This window comes from Eschscholzia californica, unplaced genomic scaffold, assembly GCF_041429995.1.
Source record: "Eschscholzia californica isolate CP2 unplaced genomic scaffold, dmEscCali1.0.p SCAF_2, whole genome shotgun sequence".
In the NCBI taxonomy this organism is placed as follows: domain Eukaryota; kingdom Viridiplantae; phylum Streptophyta; class Magnoliopsida; order Ranunculales; family Papaveraceae; genus Eschscholzia; species Eschscholzia californica.
Window position 1 is genome coordinate 54,206,398 of NW_028238309.1, and position 17,291 is coordinate 54,223,688.

General features: G+C 34.0%; 2 protein-coding genes across 2 annotated transcripts; one reads left to right on the forward strand and one right to left on the reverse strand.

Moving 5' to 3' along the window:
- Positions 1-9,545: 9,545 nt before the first annotated feature.
- On the forward strand, positions 9,546-9,944 carry LOC147559087 (ethylene-responsive transcription factor 7-like). The gene has a single exon (XM_086659146.1). It carries the CDS (start codon positions 9,546-9,548, stop codon positions 9,942-9,944), a length of 399 nt encoding a protein of 132 aa, XP_086515272.1.
- A 3,248-nt stretch (positions 9,945-13,192) lies between these two features.
- On the reverse strand, positions 13,193-16,286 carry LOC147559088 (putative WRKY transcription factor 21). Its single transcript, XM_086660838.1, has 4 exons — positions 15,881-16,286; positions 14,736-15,596; positions 14,521-14,646; positions 13,193-13,737 (listed from the first exon to the last, which is right to left on the reverse strand). The coding sequence occupies exons 2-4, from the start codon at positions 15,563-15,565 to the stop codon at positions 13,590-13,592; spliced, it is 1,104 nt and encodes a 367-aa protein (XP_086516964.1). The 5' UTR covers positions 15,566-15,596; positions 15,881-16,286; the 3' UTR covers positions 13,193-13,589.
- Between the last annotated feature and the right edge of the window lie 1,005 nt (positions 16,287-17,291).

Consider the following 17,291-nt stretch of genomic DNA (forward strand, 5'->3'; position numbering starts at 1 on the left):
AATAACAAACTTAGCTACTCATATATTACACACACATCATCAAAATAATAAAAGATCTTCTCATTATGAAATCAAAAGTAAAAGTAGAGAAGATCACCGAATGAGAGGTTTATTGATTTGATTCTCCTCCATGATGAATGAGATGGATAGTTGATGATGAGGTTCTCTCTCACAAAGAAAACTCAATCATACAAATATCCTCTCTCTTCTATCTTCAACACTCTGTTTTCTCTCTTAACTCTCTCACAAAGAAGGAGATGAAAAACAAATGATGAAAAGAAGATAAAATATTCCGAAGAATCTTTAATATTGGTCTTTGAAAATTCAATGAATCACCGTCTCTACAATTCTCTCTCTAATCAAAACATCTAAGAAGAAGAAGAAAACCGTTGTACTTGAATTTCTCTAGATTTCCACCAGTGGGCTGCCTCTGTTCTTTCGCTCGTTCTGTCCGGCTACCTCCTGGATTCTCTTTCTAAGTTGTTATCCTTCAAAACCCCCCTTTTCTCTGCCCCTTCTCAGTCCCTCTTTTATCCCTAGAAAGTGGCGATAGGATCACCCCAAATCTTCCATGATCGGCTGTTATTCTGATAAGGAAGTAAAGCTTTACCTTTCCTAACCAAAAAAATATGGTGGGTTCCATTCCTCTTTTAAATTATTTGCTGCCCTGGGTTATAGCAAGTCATCATCACCCAATACTCTAAATTACCTAACTTCAACCAAATCACTTATTATTTCCTAAGAACTCAGTGGTGGGACCCTTTTGTTCCATGATTTCCAAATTAATGGTGCTACTTCCCCCGAATTGTAAAGATTTCAATAAACAAACCGATTTACCACTTGGGTCCCTAATTTTCAACACATTATGGAATGCCTCTTACTGACTTCACTACAAGTGCCTTTAGTGCAAATCATCCACAAGACTAAATTAAGTTGTACTAGACTATCAACTTCTCATGATTATTGAATTTTTCACTACTTTGGATTATTCCTGAAAACCAGTTTAACTCAATTAGTTTTATTAAAAGTTAACAACTAACAAACGAAAGTTGACGACAAATAAATGAGTTCTAACGAACTCATCAGAGATAAACACTTAAACTAATTGGATTAACATACTCAAATACTGATTAGGTTAATTCCACCGACTTAGTCAAAATCTGAATTTAAGTGAAACTACTCTTCGTGGCAAAAGAGTCTTTTTCTCTATAAGCTCCCGAGTACACGGGCTCACGGGCCACGGTCTGAAGGCCCATAAGCCCAAATAGCCAAAGAACCCAAATAGTTAAAGCCCAAATGCCTCACATTTGTGCGTGCGCGTGTGGGAGCCTTCTCTACTCCCCCATATGTTTTACAATGAGTGGTCAAGCAACTTATTATAATGCACCTTTAGTTTCACTAGTTGGAAGATGTGGGACATTAATTGTCTAGAGAAAGAAAACTTTGAATGCCATCTTCCCTCTAGAGGTGGACCCCACCCATGTGCTAACTAGAAGACAAATAGTCTTGACTAGTAGTGAGTAGGTGAGGCTCACTCTCAATTAATTATAAGATGGTAATGGGCCCAACCAAGAAATCACCCCAATGGGCCCAACCCTGATACGAACCCAACAGTAAGCACCTACTATATACCATTAATACCAAAAGAAGAAAAAACAATGAATCCTGGTCATGCACACCGTTATTTTTATCCATTTATGGCATAATAAAATTGATTGCATAAATTTCATTCCGCAACACAAACCCTAATAACTAGTTCGACAATCCTTAAAGTATGATATTACGTTTCTTCATAAATTACTAAACTATCATTTGTGAATGATAAAGAGTTATAACAGAAGAAATGCTTATTATAACAAAAGTACGCAGATTTTTCAAGAATAAAATTTCGGAAAAGAATGATATTACAAGAAACAGAAAGAAAAGATAAAAAGTGGCCTTTAGTTCCTATTGACATTTAACACATTGGCCGTTAATAAACAATTTAAAACATGTAGTACTGATTTTTATTTGTAGGTTTATCGAACTATATTATGCAACTAAGTGAAAGTGGTGTGCCATCTAATAGCTTTGTTGTTTTATTACTAAAGATTTTACATGATCTTAATTCTTACATGAAGATATCAACATAAATGTCATTAATGTTTTGTAATCTAAACAAACTCAATCCCAAAGATTTTTAACATATATGAAGAGACTAACCAAAAACGTTTATTTATACATGTAGCACTTCTCATATTGTTATATTATTTGTTAGTTTTATCTATCAAATACCTTAAGATCGAAATACCCCAATTTTACTTTGTCAATTCAAGTCATGGCGGCCCAAAAGACAAATTTTCCATTTGAAGGAGTCTTCGGTGGTGGAAGCAGTAATGTTGGTGGTGGAAAGGAGTCTGGTAAGACTTGCGAAGGAATAAGGAAACTACCTTGGGGAAAATACTCAGTTGTTATCAAGAATCCATATACAAATGAAATGAAATGGTTGGGTTACTATGATTCTGATGTGGAAGCTTCTAGAGCATTCCATGATGCAACCATCAACCTTAGTAAATCTAATGCCCCAAGACAAAAATCCAAAGTCTTGTTACAAAGAAAAGGAAAGTGGAAATTGTGGGCAAGGAAAAGGAAAAAGTTCCCTTGCCATTTGATTTGAATTTACCACCACCTCCTTCTTAATCCTCCTTTGATGATACATGGTTGTTTTGATTGTATATGGACAATAAAGAGATGTTTCTTAGTTTAGAGGAACATCTTAATTTAGTAAAACTTAATTTGCATGAACTTGTGTTGGATAAGGAGATGTTTTGAATGAAATCATGTTTTGTTTGATAGATGGATATGTAGATGTTTTAATTCGTTTTCTTAGTAAACACGTACATAGATGTTTTAATCGTGATATCGTACTCTTTTTCATAAATATAAATATATATATATATATATATATATGTTTTAATGAAGAAGCTCGCAACCAACTTGGTTGCCTCTCCATCCAAATTCTTGTTTCTTCATTTCAATAATGAAATGTGTCTTTAATAAGGAAAATGGCTCTCTGCCTCTCTTGGTATTCCATGACATGTATTGTAAGCTCGCCCCAATTATATATTTCAAACATGATATACCACTATTAGCATTGTTCCACATCACCCAGACATTAGAATTTGTGAATTAGATAAGTCGTAGCAATTCTTAATATCTTCCAAGTTGGTGGTTTCCCAAGAGAGTTAGGCCTGAAGACTAACATGGTGTCAGAGCTAGTGTAGGAACAATGTATCATAATTTCGTAACCTTAGTTCTACATTGAGGTGGAGCATTGAGTGACTCCAACCGTTTACATTCAGAGGATACATCAATATAAACCCACATTGCATGAGCATTATTAAAAACTTAACCGCAAAGTAGGTGAATCTTGGACAATCATTTGTTTGGCTAGTTTTCGTAGAGAGTCGTGCCTAAATCCTAATGGACTCTCAAGCAAGTCTCGTTAGAACTAATCAATTATCCAAATGCTCCTTGATGTTTGATATCAAAAGAATATATTTGCAAAATTTTATCGATCTCAACATTGAACTCATTTGGAGATATTGCTTACCATTTTAGCAAAAAATAGTGGGTAATGCTTAATAAATTAAAAATATTTGTTTAAAGCCTACTTTGAGATTTCACTTACAGAACTAGAAGGCTGAGATATGAGGGGTTGATTGTTTACAATGATATATAAGTAGCTATAGCAGCAAATATATATAATGTGTATCCGCCAAAGGTATTAGAAACGAATGAGATTCGTCCAACCATATTCTGTATTTTGCTCAAAGTATGATTATGTGTGCACCAGCAACTTAGAACCCACCGAATATATGGCTTCTATCAAATAAATGAATCAAGAATAATAAATTTTTCAATCCATTTATAGCCCAAAATGGAAAAATCAGTGTTTACGTAATTTTGCTCTGAACTCGAAAGGTTCCTCCATCTCATCACCTCTCTCGGCACCACTTCATCTTCTCGACACCTCATCATCTTCTCCGGCGAAAGTCGCCAGCCGGCCAATATTCTGGCCGGCGACTTTCGCCGGAGAAGATGATGAGGTGTCGAGAAGATGAAGTGACAGAGAAAACAGATGAGATGGAGGAGAACTTTCAAAAAATTATATTCTCTATTTCCCATAAAAATTTATTCTCCGGAGAATTTTCAAAAAAATTTGGATTCCCTCGAGAATTTTCTTTATTCCCCAAAGCCGCGGCCTTGCTCAAAGTATGATTATGTGTGCACCAGCAACTTAGAGCCCATCAAATATATGGCTTCTATCAAATAAATGAATTAAGAATCATAAATTTTTCAATCCATTTATAGCCCAAAATGGCAAAATCAGTGTTTACGTAATTTTGCTCTGAACTCGAAACCTAATAACAAGCATTATTTATTGGAGACTTCGACTATCTTCAAACTAGCTAATATGTGATAATGTCTTTTTTATAAATAGTTACAACAAAATAATTGTTATAACAGAAAAACGGTTAGAATGGAATAAATACTTCTTATAATTATGAAAGTACTGAAGTACATAGGGTAAAGAAAATGGAAATAGTCTATGGAAAACAGCGTCTCAGTATTTGAAAAAGACATCTTCTCAAACGTAGACATCTCCTCTCTCCACATATTTCCGAAAAAATAAACTATTGTCTATTTGTCTTGAAAATTTTCAACTAGTCTCTCAAAACCCTCTTGCTTTCTTTGATTTCAAGTAATTCAAGAGAAAGAGACGTAGATGCAAGAAATTTTGACTGGTTCGCTGAAAGACTTTGACTGATTTAGCGACTTGAGACTAATGTTGCAGTCATTCGAATGAGTCATGCAAGTCTATGAGAGCAGACATAGTGGAAGTCGAGTGTGAGAAATATATACATGTGTATATATATAATTATATACTAATATGGAAGGAGATAATTCCATTTATAAGGTGCTGCCAGTCGAGGAACATGTTTGGTGGTTATATAATAAAATAGTTAGGTTTTCTCTCTATTTTTTTTCTTTTTCTTGGGACAGTGTTGAGATTTTATTACCAAATTAATCCTTACATTTCTTCTTATTTTGTTATAAAAATAAGGACAACGTTAGGTAGGACATGCCAACCACTGGTAGGCCAGTTGATCAGTGCATATACTCTGCAATGCAGAGGTCCCAGGTTCGATCTCCATGGAAGTGCAAATCCAGGAAATATTGAACTTGAGTATAAATAAAGTAGTTTACGTAGGCTTTTGGCCATTTAATTCGCCAGGTTATATGCCATTTAATTCGCCAGGCTTTAGGCCAAATAGTATTTCAACAATTATTGTGCTTATCACATCGTATCGATGTATCAATGCCTTGTAACGACTTATGTAGATCTAATTCTAAAAAAAAAAATGTTAGGTAGGACATAATAGTCATTTTTTTAGTAGATACATATCCGACTATACCAAGTTAATTTAGGTAGGACATAATCATATAATAGTCATCTTTCTCTTCAATAAACAAGCATGGCTTTCAATTTCCGAACAAAATAATAAGGAACTTGAAGAAATAGTGATGAAAACTTGCAAGAATCTTCTCTTATTCGTCTATACTAGTTGAATATCTCAAAGAAATAGAACTATGAAGAAGATTGAATCCAAATCCTGGTTACGACTATGAAAAATAAAAATTTTGGATTTTGATTGGGTGTTGAGATCGGTTTAGTACGAGAAATAACCAGCCAAGTAGTGGAGGAAACGACTTGATGTTTGATTACAGACGAACCTTCGCCGAATATGGTGAGAGTTTAACATCTCAGGTCTGTTAGAGAGAGAGAAAGAGGGTCTGTTAGAGAAAGAAAGAGTCTGAGTCTTGTCGTCTTTGATGGACCTCCATTGCCGCCGGTTGTTTTTTAGGGCCGTCTTTGGCGGGGGTGGTGGTGGTGGTTTTAGAGAGAGAAATAGGGTATGTTAGAGAGAGACGACAGAGATAAGATACAACTGTTTTAGGGTTGTCTTTGTTTTTATAACTAGAAAGGTGAGAAAAATTAGGGTGTTGAAGAGAAAAATTAGGATTTGGTTTTTTTTCAAATACATGTAATAAGGATATAACTGTCAAAAAATCAATTTCAGATCTAATAATTCAGATTGAAAAACAAACATGCTAACTTGTAAAGTTATTCAGAAATTCAGACTCAGACGCAAAAAAAAAAGGGTTTTTTGAGTTTAACTCCTCAAAATTAATTGATAATTGAGTTTACCCTCTTCAATAATTGCTAATCGAACTTACCCCCTTGAATTTAGATTTTTTGTCAAAACTACTAATGGTATGTTTGGGTATGTGATAATAAAACCATAATCTTATATAAAGATATCAACATAGATATAATTAACTTTTTGTAATGTAATAAATAACCTAAATCCCAAAGATTGTTAACCACAAGGAAGATACAAAAAAAAAAAAGTCTATTTATACATGTAATTTGAGCATTATGGCTATCAAGTACCATAATACTCAAATTCATCTCATGGCACCTCCAAAGAGAAATTCACTTATGAAAGGAATTTCTGAAGGCGGCAACAACAATGGTGGTGGTGGAGGAAAAGAACCTGTCGTGGTTTCTGAAGGCGTTACGAGACGACCACGGGACAGATACTCATCTGTTACCAAAAACCCATTCACAAAAAAAATGAAATTGCTGGGATATTTTGACACTGCTGAGGAAACCTCTACAGCTTACGACAAGGTCGGGTTCAGTAACTCCGGTGCCCCAAGAAAAAGCAACACATTCAAATATGTTTCTAGTGAATCTGAAATTGAAAGTGGTGGTAATATTGTGAAGGAAAAAAATTTGGAAAATATGAGTGAGGAAAAGAAGAAAGTTCCTTTGCCATTTGATTTGAATTTCCCACCTCCTGTTTGATTAAATGGTTATTATGTTTGATTATATGTAGAAAACTAAGAGTTATATCTTAATTTGGAGTATCTCTTATCGCAATAAAAATTTATATATTTCATGTATTTCATGTTGTCTACTGCATGAACTTGTGTTTCATAAGGATATCTTTTGAATGGAATCATATTTTGTGTGGTAGGTATATGTTTTAATTCGTTTTCTTGGTATACAAATACATCGCTTTTGAAGCTTACCATTTTGCTCTATAAAGGGGAACTCTACCCAAGAATATAACATTTCGATATCTATTCGAGATTTGTCTATCATGAAAGATTGCCGTTGAGTTGTTATCTAATGATCTTCTAACCCATGCAAATCATATGTGCATTATTTTATCTCTTCCTCAAAAAAAATGCACGCATAATATGGGCGAGTCAACTTCAAAATTTAGGGTGTTTTTGTATCCTTTGTCTCTCATGAATCATGTTAACATATAACTTCATAAGTTAAATTTCAATTGTGATTATCTTTAATTTTCTTCATATGTGACTACTAGGATTTCATTCAAACACTTATAGACTAAATTGTTAATTTGGCTCCCAATGAAATATGTTTTGTAGCTTGTTTTAGCCAGCATCAAGCGTTAAGGTTTCTATTTTTTCGTGCTCCTGCTTGTTTCTTACTAGGATATATTCTTTCTCATAAGGTGATAAGGTAGCCTTTCTAGAGTTTAGCTAACATGAAGCGAAACAAACTGAAGGATAATAGAACTTTTATGGAGTATCAAAACATAAAAGAATACTAAATCAAACAAAGAATATTGTGTGATTCAATCTCAAGTAATCATATAGTGAAACCATACTTTTTTTTTTTGAAATCAAGTGAAACTATTTCACTTCATAAGTGATAAATCACAATGTTACATGGGTATAATTGTTATTTCTCTCCTCTGAAAATTTCATGAGAGTTACATACCTTCAAATGTAAAGTGCCTCACGAAGAGAAAGAAATTGACTCGAACTAACTCAAATAAAAGACCCTAAAGGCCGACAAAAGATCCTAAAGATCGAGGATGAAAAGACCCTAAAGGTCGAGAATGAAAAGACCCTGAAGGTCGACAAATATATTGTACTAATACTAAAAGAACCACCAAATCCATCACCGGAAAACCGACGCCGTCACCGAAAAGTCGTTTCTGTCGCCGGAAAACCGCAGCCACTGCGAGCACCAGACCCGCTGAATTGCACAGCTCCACCACTGAAATCCAACTCCACCACCATCACCATTAAAACATATCCATCTTTTTTATACCTCCACACCACCACCACCGAATCATGAAATCCGCAACCTAACACCATGAACACACCACAAGATCAAATACCAACACCACCCCTAAACACACCCAAACAACCAGATATAACCATTAAATCCGTCTCCTTTATAAATGATGAAAGGCTAAATCTCAAGAATGAAGGAAAAAGAGGAAGAAACGATACAATATTTGGCGGTAACCGGTCGAAACCGATCAGATCTGCCAAAAGAAACCGTCGCCGTCGTGAGTAATGGTGGTGCCGGAGAGGAAAAAATCGCTCCGCCTCAGAGCGACCCTTTTCCTCACACTCTTATTACTTACACAGTAAAAAAAATAAGAGTGTATCAAAAACCATACTTATATCAATACAAGTTTTGCCGTTTCAAAAAAAATGTACACTTTTCGAGGTATTACTAACTATTTTACAAAAGAGTGCGTAATGTGTATGGAAATTAGGCTGTTTCTAAAACTAATTTGATATTTGTTTTACAAAACGAGAATGTTGAAGAAGGTATACTAGGTTGATTGGTTACAATGACAAATAAGTATCTATTGTGGCAAAAAATAATGTGAAACTTGTTAGCAAAGGTATTAGTCAAAAGCGCTAGAAAGTTAAAAATGAATTTTCCCACATACCGTTCCGTACGTACGTTGTACGTAAGCACCAACTGTATACCATTAACACCAAAAGAAGAAAAAACAATGAATCGCGGTCATGCACACAGTTATTTTTATCCATTTATGGCATAATCTAAGTGATTGCATAAATTTCATTCTGCAACACAAACCCTAATAACTAGTTCGACAATCCTTAAAGTATGATATTACGTCTCTTCATAAATTACTAAACTATCATTTGTGAATGATAAAGAGTTATAACACGGGAAATGCTTATTATAACAAAAGTACGCAGATTTTTTAAAGAATAAAGTTTCGGAAAGGAATGATATTACAAGAAATAGAAAGAAAATATAAAAAATGGCCTTTAGTTCTTATTGACTTTTAACACATTGGTCGTTAATAAACAATTTAAAACATGTAGTACTGATTTTTATTTGTTGGTTTATTGAACTATATATATTATGCAACCAAGTAAAAGTGGTGTGCCATCTAATAGCTTTGTTGTTTTATTACTAAAGATTTGACATGATCTTACATAAAGATATCAACATAAATGTCACTAATGTTTTGTAATCTAAACAAACTCAATCCCAAAGATTTTTAACCTAAAAAAAGTCTATTTATACATGTAGCACTTCTCATATTGTTATATTATTTTTTGAGTTTTATCTATCAAATACCTTAAGTTCGATATACTCCAATTTCACTTGGTCAACTCAAGTCATGGCGGCCCAAAAGACAAATTTACCAGTTGAAGGAGTCTTCGGCGGTGGAAGCAGTAATGGCGATGGTGGAAACGAGTCCGGTAAGACTTGTGAAGGAGTAAGGAAACTACCTTGGGGAAGATACTCAGCTGTTATCAAGAATCCATATACTAATAAAATGAAATGGCTGGGTTACTTTGATTCTTCTGTGGAAGCTTCTAGAGCATTCCATGAGGCAACCATCAACCTTCTTAGATCTAATGCCCCAAGACGAAAACCCAAATCTAAATATATTTTTACCCAAGATGAAATTCAAAGTCCTGTTACAATAAGGAAAAGGAAAGGGGAAAATGTGGGCAAGGAAAAGGAAAAGTTTCCCTTGCCATTTGATTTAAATTTACCGCCACCTCTTTCTTAATCCTCCTTTGATATTAGATATATGGTTGTCTTGATTGTGTATATAGACCATAAAGAGATGTTTCTTAGTTTAGAGCAACATCTTAATTTAATAAAGGTTTAATAAAACTTAATTTGCATGAACTTGTGTTGGATAAGGAGATGTTTTGAATGAAATCATGTTTTATTTGATAGATAGATATATAGATGTTTTAATTCGTTTTCTTAGTAAATACGTACGTAGATGTTTTAATTGTGATATCGTACTCTTTTTCATAAATAGTTAGAAAAAAAATTGTTATAACATAATAGATATATAGTTGTTTTAATGAAAAAGCTTGCAACCACCTTGGTTGCCTCTAGATCCAATCTCTTGTTTCTTCCTTTCAATAATGAAATGTGTCTTAAAAAGGATAATGGCTCTCTCTGCCTCTCTTGGTATTCTATGACATGTATTGTAAGCTCGCCTCAATTATATGTTTCAAACATGATATGCCACTATTAGCATTGTTCCACATCACCCAGACATTAGAATTTGTGAATTAGATATGTCGTAGCAATTTTTAATATCTTCCAAGTTGGTGGTTTCCCAAGAAAGTTAGGCCTGAAGACTCTAACATGGTACCAGAGCTAGTGTAGGAACAGTGTATCATAATTTCTAGTAACCTTAGTTCTACACTGAGGTGGAGCGTTGAGTGACTCCAACTGTTTACATTCGGAGGAGGCATCAATATTAACCCTCGTCGCATGGGCATTAGTAAGAACTTAACTGCAAAGTAGGTGAATCTTAGACAATCATTTGTTTGGCTAGTTTTCGGAGAGAGTTGTGCCTACGAGTTGTGCCTAATGGACTCTCAAACAAATCTCGTTAGAACTAATCAGTTATCCAAATGTTGCTTGATGTTTGATATCAAAAGAATATATTTGCAAAATTTTATCGATCTCAACATTTAACTCATTTGGAGGTATTGCTTACCATTTTAGCAAAAAATAGTGGGTAATGCTTAATAAATTAAAAATATTTGTTTAAAGCCTACTTTGAAATTTCACTTACAAAAGTAGAAGGCTGAGATATGAGGTTGATTGTTTACAATGATATATATAAGTAGCCATAATATATGTAATGTGTATCCGCCCAAGGTATTAGAAACGAATGAGATTCGTCCAACGATATTCTGTATTTTGCTCAAAGTATGATTATGTGGGTACCGGCAACTTAGAACCAATCGAATATATGGCTTCTATCAAATTAATGAATCAAAATCATAAATTTTTCCATCCATTTATAGCCTAAAATGGCAAAATCTGTGTTTACATAATTTTGCTCTGCAACTCCAAACCTAATAACTAGCATTATTTATTGGAGACTTGGACAATCTTCAAGCTAGTTAATATGAGATATTGTGATGTAGAACGCAGCGGAATTTAAGAATAAAATAAACTAATACGAAGAACGATAAAATAACGATTAAATAACTCTAAATAACTGTAAACTCGATTAAACTTGATTGGGTTTTCTCTTCAACATGACCATAATGGACAAACTAGATATCCTTTTATAGGATTCTGGACTTTCCTAGATAGACTTGAATTAGACTTTCCTAAATAAATAAAATACTGCAACTTCCTAAATAACTAGACTCAAATCTGGACCTTTCCAATTATTGGAAATACTAAAATAACATAATTTCCTAAACCTAAATTCTCTAATGATCATACTAAAATTGGGACTTCCTAAAGCTACTCTTCATGGCCGGATGGCCCATGGCCCGGTTTAGTCATGGAAAAAGCCTCCACGCCGGGTGCCCCTGCATCATATTGTTTCATGAATAGTTACCAAAAAAATTGTTATAACAGAATAACGGTTAGAACGGAAAAAAATACTTCTTATAACTATGAAAGTACTGAAGTGCGTTGGGTAAAGAAAATGGAAATAGTCTTTGGAAAATATCGTCTCAGTATTCGAAAAATACATCTTCTCAAACATAGACATCTCCTCTCTCCACATATTTACGTAAAGGTAAACTACTATTGGTCTTGGAATTTTTCAACTAGTCTCTCAAAACCCTCTTGCTTCCTTTGATTTCAAGTAATTCAAGAGAGAGCAGTAGATGCAGGAAATTTTGACTGGTTTGCTGAAAGACTTTGACTGATTAATCGACTTGAGACTTATGTTGCATTCATTGGAATGACTCATGCAAGTCTATGAGAGCAGTCATAGTGGAAGTAGAGTGTGAAAAATATATATATGTGTATATATATATATATATATATATATATATATATATATATATTATATGGAAGGAGATAGTTCCATTTATGAGGTGCTGCCAGTGGAGGAGCATGTTTCTTGGTTATGGAATAAAATAGTTAGGTTTTCTCTTTTTCTTTTTCTTCGGACAATGTCGAGATTTTATTACGAAATTAACCCTTATATTTCTTCTTATTTTCTTATAACAATATTGGATAATGTTAGGTTGGACATAATTGTCGTCTTTTTTCTTGATAGTAGATACATATCTTGGCTTATACCATACACCTAGTCAACTTCATGCTTTAAAGCATTATTCTTAGGAAAGTACAATTTGGTGAATGATTCTCAAAAGAATATGTTTGATTTGGCCAAATTGGGAAGAATATATCAAATTTCATTCCCAATTCTTCTTTCCTATAACTCTTCTTGGTCAACTAGCAAGATTTGAATTCTACCTTGACCAAATCTCCCCTAAAAAGAGAGAAAATAAACTAGAGCTAAAGACAGTTAGATAGACCCATCTTTTTTAGAACAAGATTCTTTCTTGGCAGTAAACCAAATATTTGGTTTCAATTTAAGCCAATTTTAGTGTTGCACCAAAGGGTTTTTCGTATAGCTTGGAAAACTTTCAAGGGAGTATGAACTCGGAGCGTCTTGATGAAACCCTGACTTCTGAGCTCCAGCCCACGGTCTTTGGCAAGTGTTGCATCAAAATTAAAAGGATAGTAGAAGTCGATTTTAGCAGAGACAGTTGTTGCTACAATAATTCTTTTCATCAAATCTAACTATTATTAAGAAGAAAATAAGGTCACTACAACCATTATCAGCTTTAAACAAAATTCACATAAGCCTCTTAAACTTGGAATATCAGCTTGACATCTTCCACAATTCTGAGTTAGAAACTGATCCACATCGATATAACTCAACAATAGAATAAGTAGCAGTAAACTTCCTTGAACGGAAATTTAAAAGAAGAGTTAGCTCATCCATGTAACAACAAAGGAACTCATTCGAAGTAACAAAATATCAACAATGACATTAGAAAAGCTATATTAATTTTGATGTTGGCTGGAGTTCCACATTTAAACCAAAATATGAAATTTCAAATTGTAAACTAGTCTGATCATAATAAAACCAAAACAAAACCCACCATGTAAAAGACTATTACCCACTTCCATCGAAAAACAACTCCTCACTACAATATCTTTGATTTTCCGATCTTTTCGCAGCAGAGTTTCTCCCTCTCTCTCTCGCTACTTTGTTTTTGGCTCCACGATCTCTCCGTCTCTCTCTCTTCTATAACTTGTGCTTGGAACCATGCACAATTATATACATGGGACTGTTCGGAACCATGGACTGTGATGGATATGAACAGGAAGAACCATCGAAGAATTCTGATTGAGCTTTTGATGGTTACAATGTGGTTGCAGGTTGAGGTGGTAACCTAGAGTGATTATGTTCGCCTTCATAAGTGACGATAAGCATAGAAGGCTCTTCCAAGCATCTCTCTACATGCTTCCTTGCTGGGCAACCTCTCATACTGCTACATTTATAGTATCCCCTGCAAAATTTAGAGACCAAAACCAGCCATTTTCAGTCTACTTCGATGTCTTCAAGTCTGGCTTCATATAACTTCAAATTTAACATAAAAATAGCGATAAGCTTAGTTCTAGAACACCCAAATTACAATTCTTCAAAGGGTGGATCGATCGACCTTTAGATGAAATCGAGTACACCTATTAGAAAGTAGAAACCAAATCCTAAATGTTCCAATATTCCATAAAAAAGAAAAGGTTAGGCATTGGCGAAGTCTAATTTTAACCAACATAAAAGCTTTAAGAGTTAAAAGGACAAGAGACAATTTTGGTAAGATAAAAAAAAAAGAGAGATCAAAAGTGTCGATTATTCTGTCAAAATAGAACATTAGAATACGAAATAGAGTTCCTTTTCTTCATCTATTAGAGGTATATGATCTATAATTAGGTAGTTTAGTCAATTCCAGTTCGTTAATGTCATGAAAGCTTGTTGATCATTACAAGTGCCAAAACAAACAGAACTTACTTTCATAAAGATGGGGGATATATCAAAGTAGTGAACTTTTCGAAACCCCTCAACCACGAGATTGTTTTTATCCAAATTTGACAACTAAAGCTCGTCTCGAAATAAAATCAACTATTTTTTAATATAGACTAGTTCAAATGAAACACGAAGGGCAAGACAGAAATGACATGAACTTCTAGACGAGCGTATAGATTAGTGTTTTTAGACCAAAGTTAACACCGGTAGAAGCTTGAATTAGAAGTTCATAAATCATCATAAAAGTAGACAAAATTTAGAGATATACCGAGGGTGTGGCGATCCCTTGATCGGTTTTTGCCCGTACTTCCTCCATGAAAACTCATCAGGGGGAATGTCTGCAATCTTGTTACTAATAGCAGGCACCTTAATTGATCGTTTCACCCTCAATTTCCTGTGAAAAGATACACGAAACAGATCATGGTTAATGTTATTATGGTCTAAAAGTCATCAAAAAATTTCGAAGATATTGAAAAATCGAACCTCCGCTTTGAACAATGACATCTTCCACTACTTCCACATTTTCCACTTCCATCTTCTCCTTTACCATGGCATCTTCTCTTAGGGTTTTGCTGTGAGTGATCTGACAGTTGTGGTGCTCCAATCAAATTAAAGGGTTTTCCATCCAAGCTAGCACTACCATCCATACTAAGTGATGATATGAAAGATCGATTCGATGACATTGTGGGTGTAGAACTAGGGTTATCAAATTTGAGATTTATCCCATTACTATTGCTCTTTCTATACATCATTTCAGCTTGAAATTTCATATTTTGCTGTTGCTGATGATGATGATGGTGAAGTTGTTGTTGCTGAATCTGAAATCTTTGTTGTTGTTGTTGTTGCTGTTTAAGTTGTTGTTGTTGTTGTTGGAAGAACTGATATTGGGTTATTGATGAAGGTGCTTGTTGAGAAAATTGGATATGATTCTTAGAAACACAACTCATATCTAATGCTGGGTTCTCTAAGAACAAATTTTTAAGGTTTTGTTGAGGATCTATAGATGTTGAACCCAGCTCTAAATTTGTGTTGGCTGGGATAAATTGGAGAGGTTTAGCTGAAGTTATGCAATTAGGGTTATCTAAGAAGCTATTTAGAGGTAGAGGGGATTGAAATTCCTTCCTTTTCCTAAATCTAGCATGACCCAAACTATTACTAAGACCTGATATTACTCTCTTGAACTTCATCACTGCTTCTCCAGTTTCTACCTTCAAATTTCTATACTGAATCTGATCTTGGGGTTTAGATAATAAGGAAAGAACTCCATGGGAGCTCTCTATAGCTGCTCTGTTAGTTTTCTCAATCTCCTCCATTACTTCCCTTGAACTTCAATCCTCAAAAACCCTAGAAACCCAGAAACCATAAAGCCATATAAACATCAAATATTCCAAAAATAAGAAATTTGTTTAACCAAATACCCATTTTAGAAGAACAAAGACCCAGATCAATTTTAGTCAAAATTTCCTATTTTGAGATTCAACAACTATTTCTACTTCTTTTTTTCATCTTTAAGAGTAAGACAAAAGGAAAATATGGTAAGTAAATTTAGATGAGAAGAAAAACACCCAAAGATTAAACTAGCTTAATCAGAGTAAAAGATGAAGAAAATTAAGAGTGGGGAGGCAGACCTTATAATTTGATTTGAAGATAGTAGTAGTGAAACCCTAGAGTACTCTTCCATGACAATATTGTAAGAATGAACCGAAAGGTGTGAAAGAGAAGACCCCTTTCTCTCTCTCAAAATAAACAATTCATAGACCAAAAAGAAGAAAAACCAAATCCAATCTTTTATATGTAATAAAATAATTGGAAATCATTAACAAAAGTTGGATTGATTAATGAAAAAGTAGAGAGAGAGTGGGTGATGGCAGTGGAAGGATGAATTAAATATGACCTGCCGCACCAGAGAGAAACTCAAGTAAATTGAAACTGCTGTATGTGTCATAGATCCGAATGTAGTTCCTACCTTAAATGCTTTTATTTCAATTCCCCTCATTATATTTTATTTTGTGACTTTTCTTTTCTTTTATTTTCGAAAAGTAAAGATACATTTTCTTGTTAGACTTATACATGACCTACGACCTAGTGTTACGACTAATCGACAGCTTGTCGAGCTCTAATGTGATCTATGGATGTGGGTTTGGACGTTTTTAAAATATGTTTGATTGTGTGTTTTTGACAAGTGATGCGACTTATCATTATTGAATATTTTGTTAAGATCTAACATGATCTATAGGTTGGCTAGTATCTTGACAAGTGTTCTGCATAAATACACTGAACTATTATGAGGTACATGGTGGCTTGGTTGCTTGACCTCGTTAGGTTTCATCAGTACATGTGTTTTTTGCCCTAAAGCCCTCCATTTCTGTTTTAATATAACACAACTCCAAAACTAAGAAGAATGATTATTTTTTTTTGTTGAGGTAAAAAAGAAAGACTTTTTTTTTTTTGTTGAACAAAAAAAGAGAAAGACTTAGATACAAAAGATTTACAAATTGACATGAAGAAAGTCATGAAACTGTATAACTTGAATCTAATCATATACGGTCAAAAATTATTACTAGCCTCCAAAAAACTCTTCAATATATTGTTGATATTGATTGTATGTATACACTACATAGTAAATGTTACAATTGACTATGTGCAATCAAATGAGTAATTGTAGTGAATCAATAAAATTTCAATAGTTACATAATAAAGTGTATTAACGGATGTTGACTAGTTATCTACAACATATTTCGAATTCAAAATTTTTATAGATTTTCACATAATGTTTTCTTTCATGTCCTAGCTGAAACGACATATGAGAATCTAAATTAACGTTTACTCTTCACTTAGATCCTAAGACCAAAATCTCATACTTCGTAATGGGGAAAACTATTTCTAATTTTTTTTAAATCAAAAGTGTTTCCAAAGGAATAAAGTCTATCTTCTTAGTATTTCTCATTTTTCCTCGTCTTTGGAAAAAGTTTACTAGTCAAGAATCTCAAGATGTTGGCCAAACTTTGAGTTGGGTCCACGAAAGAGAGAGAGGGCCAC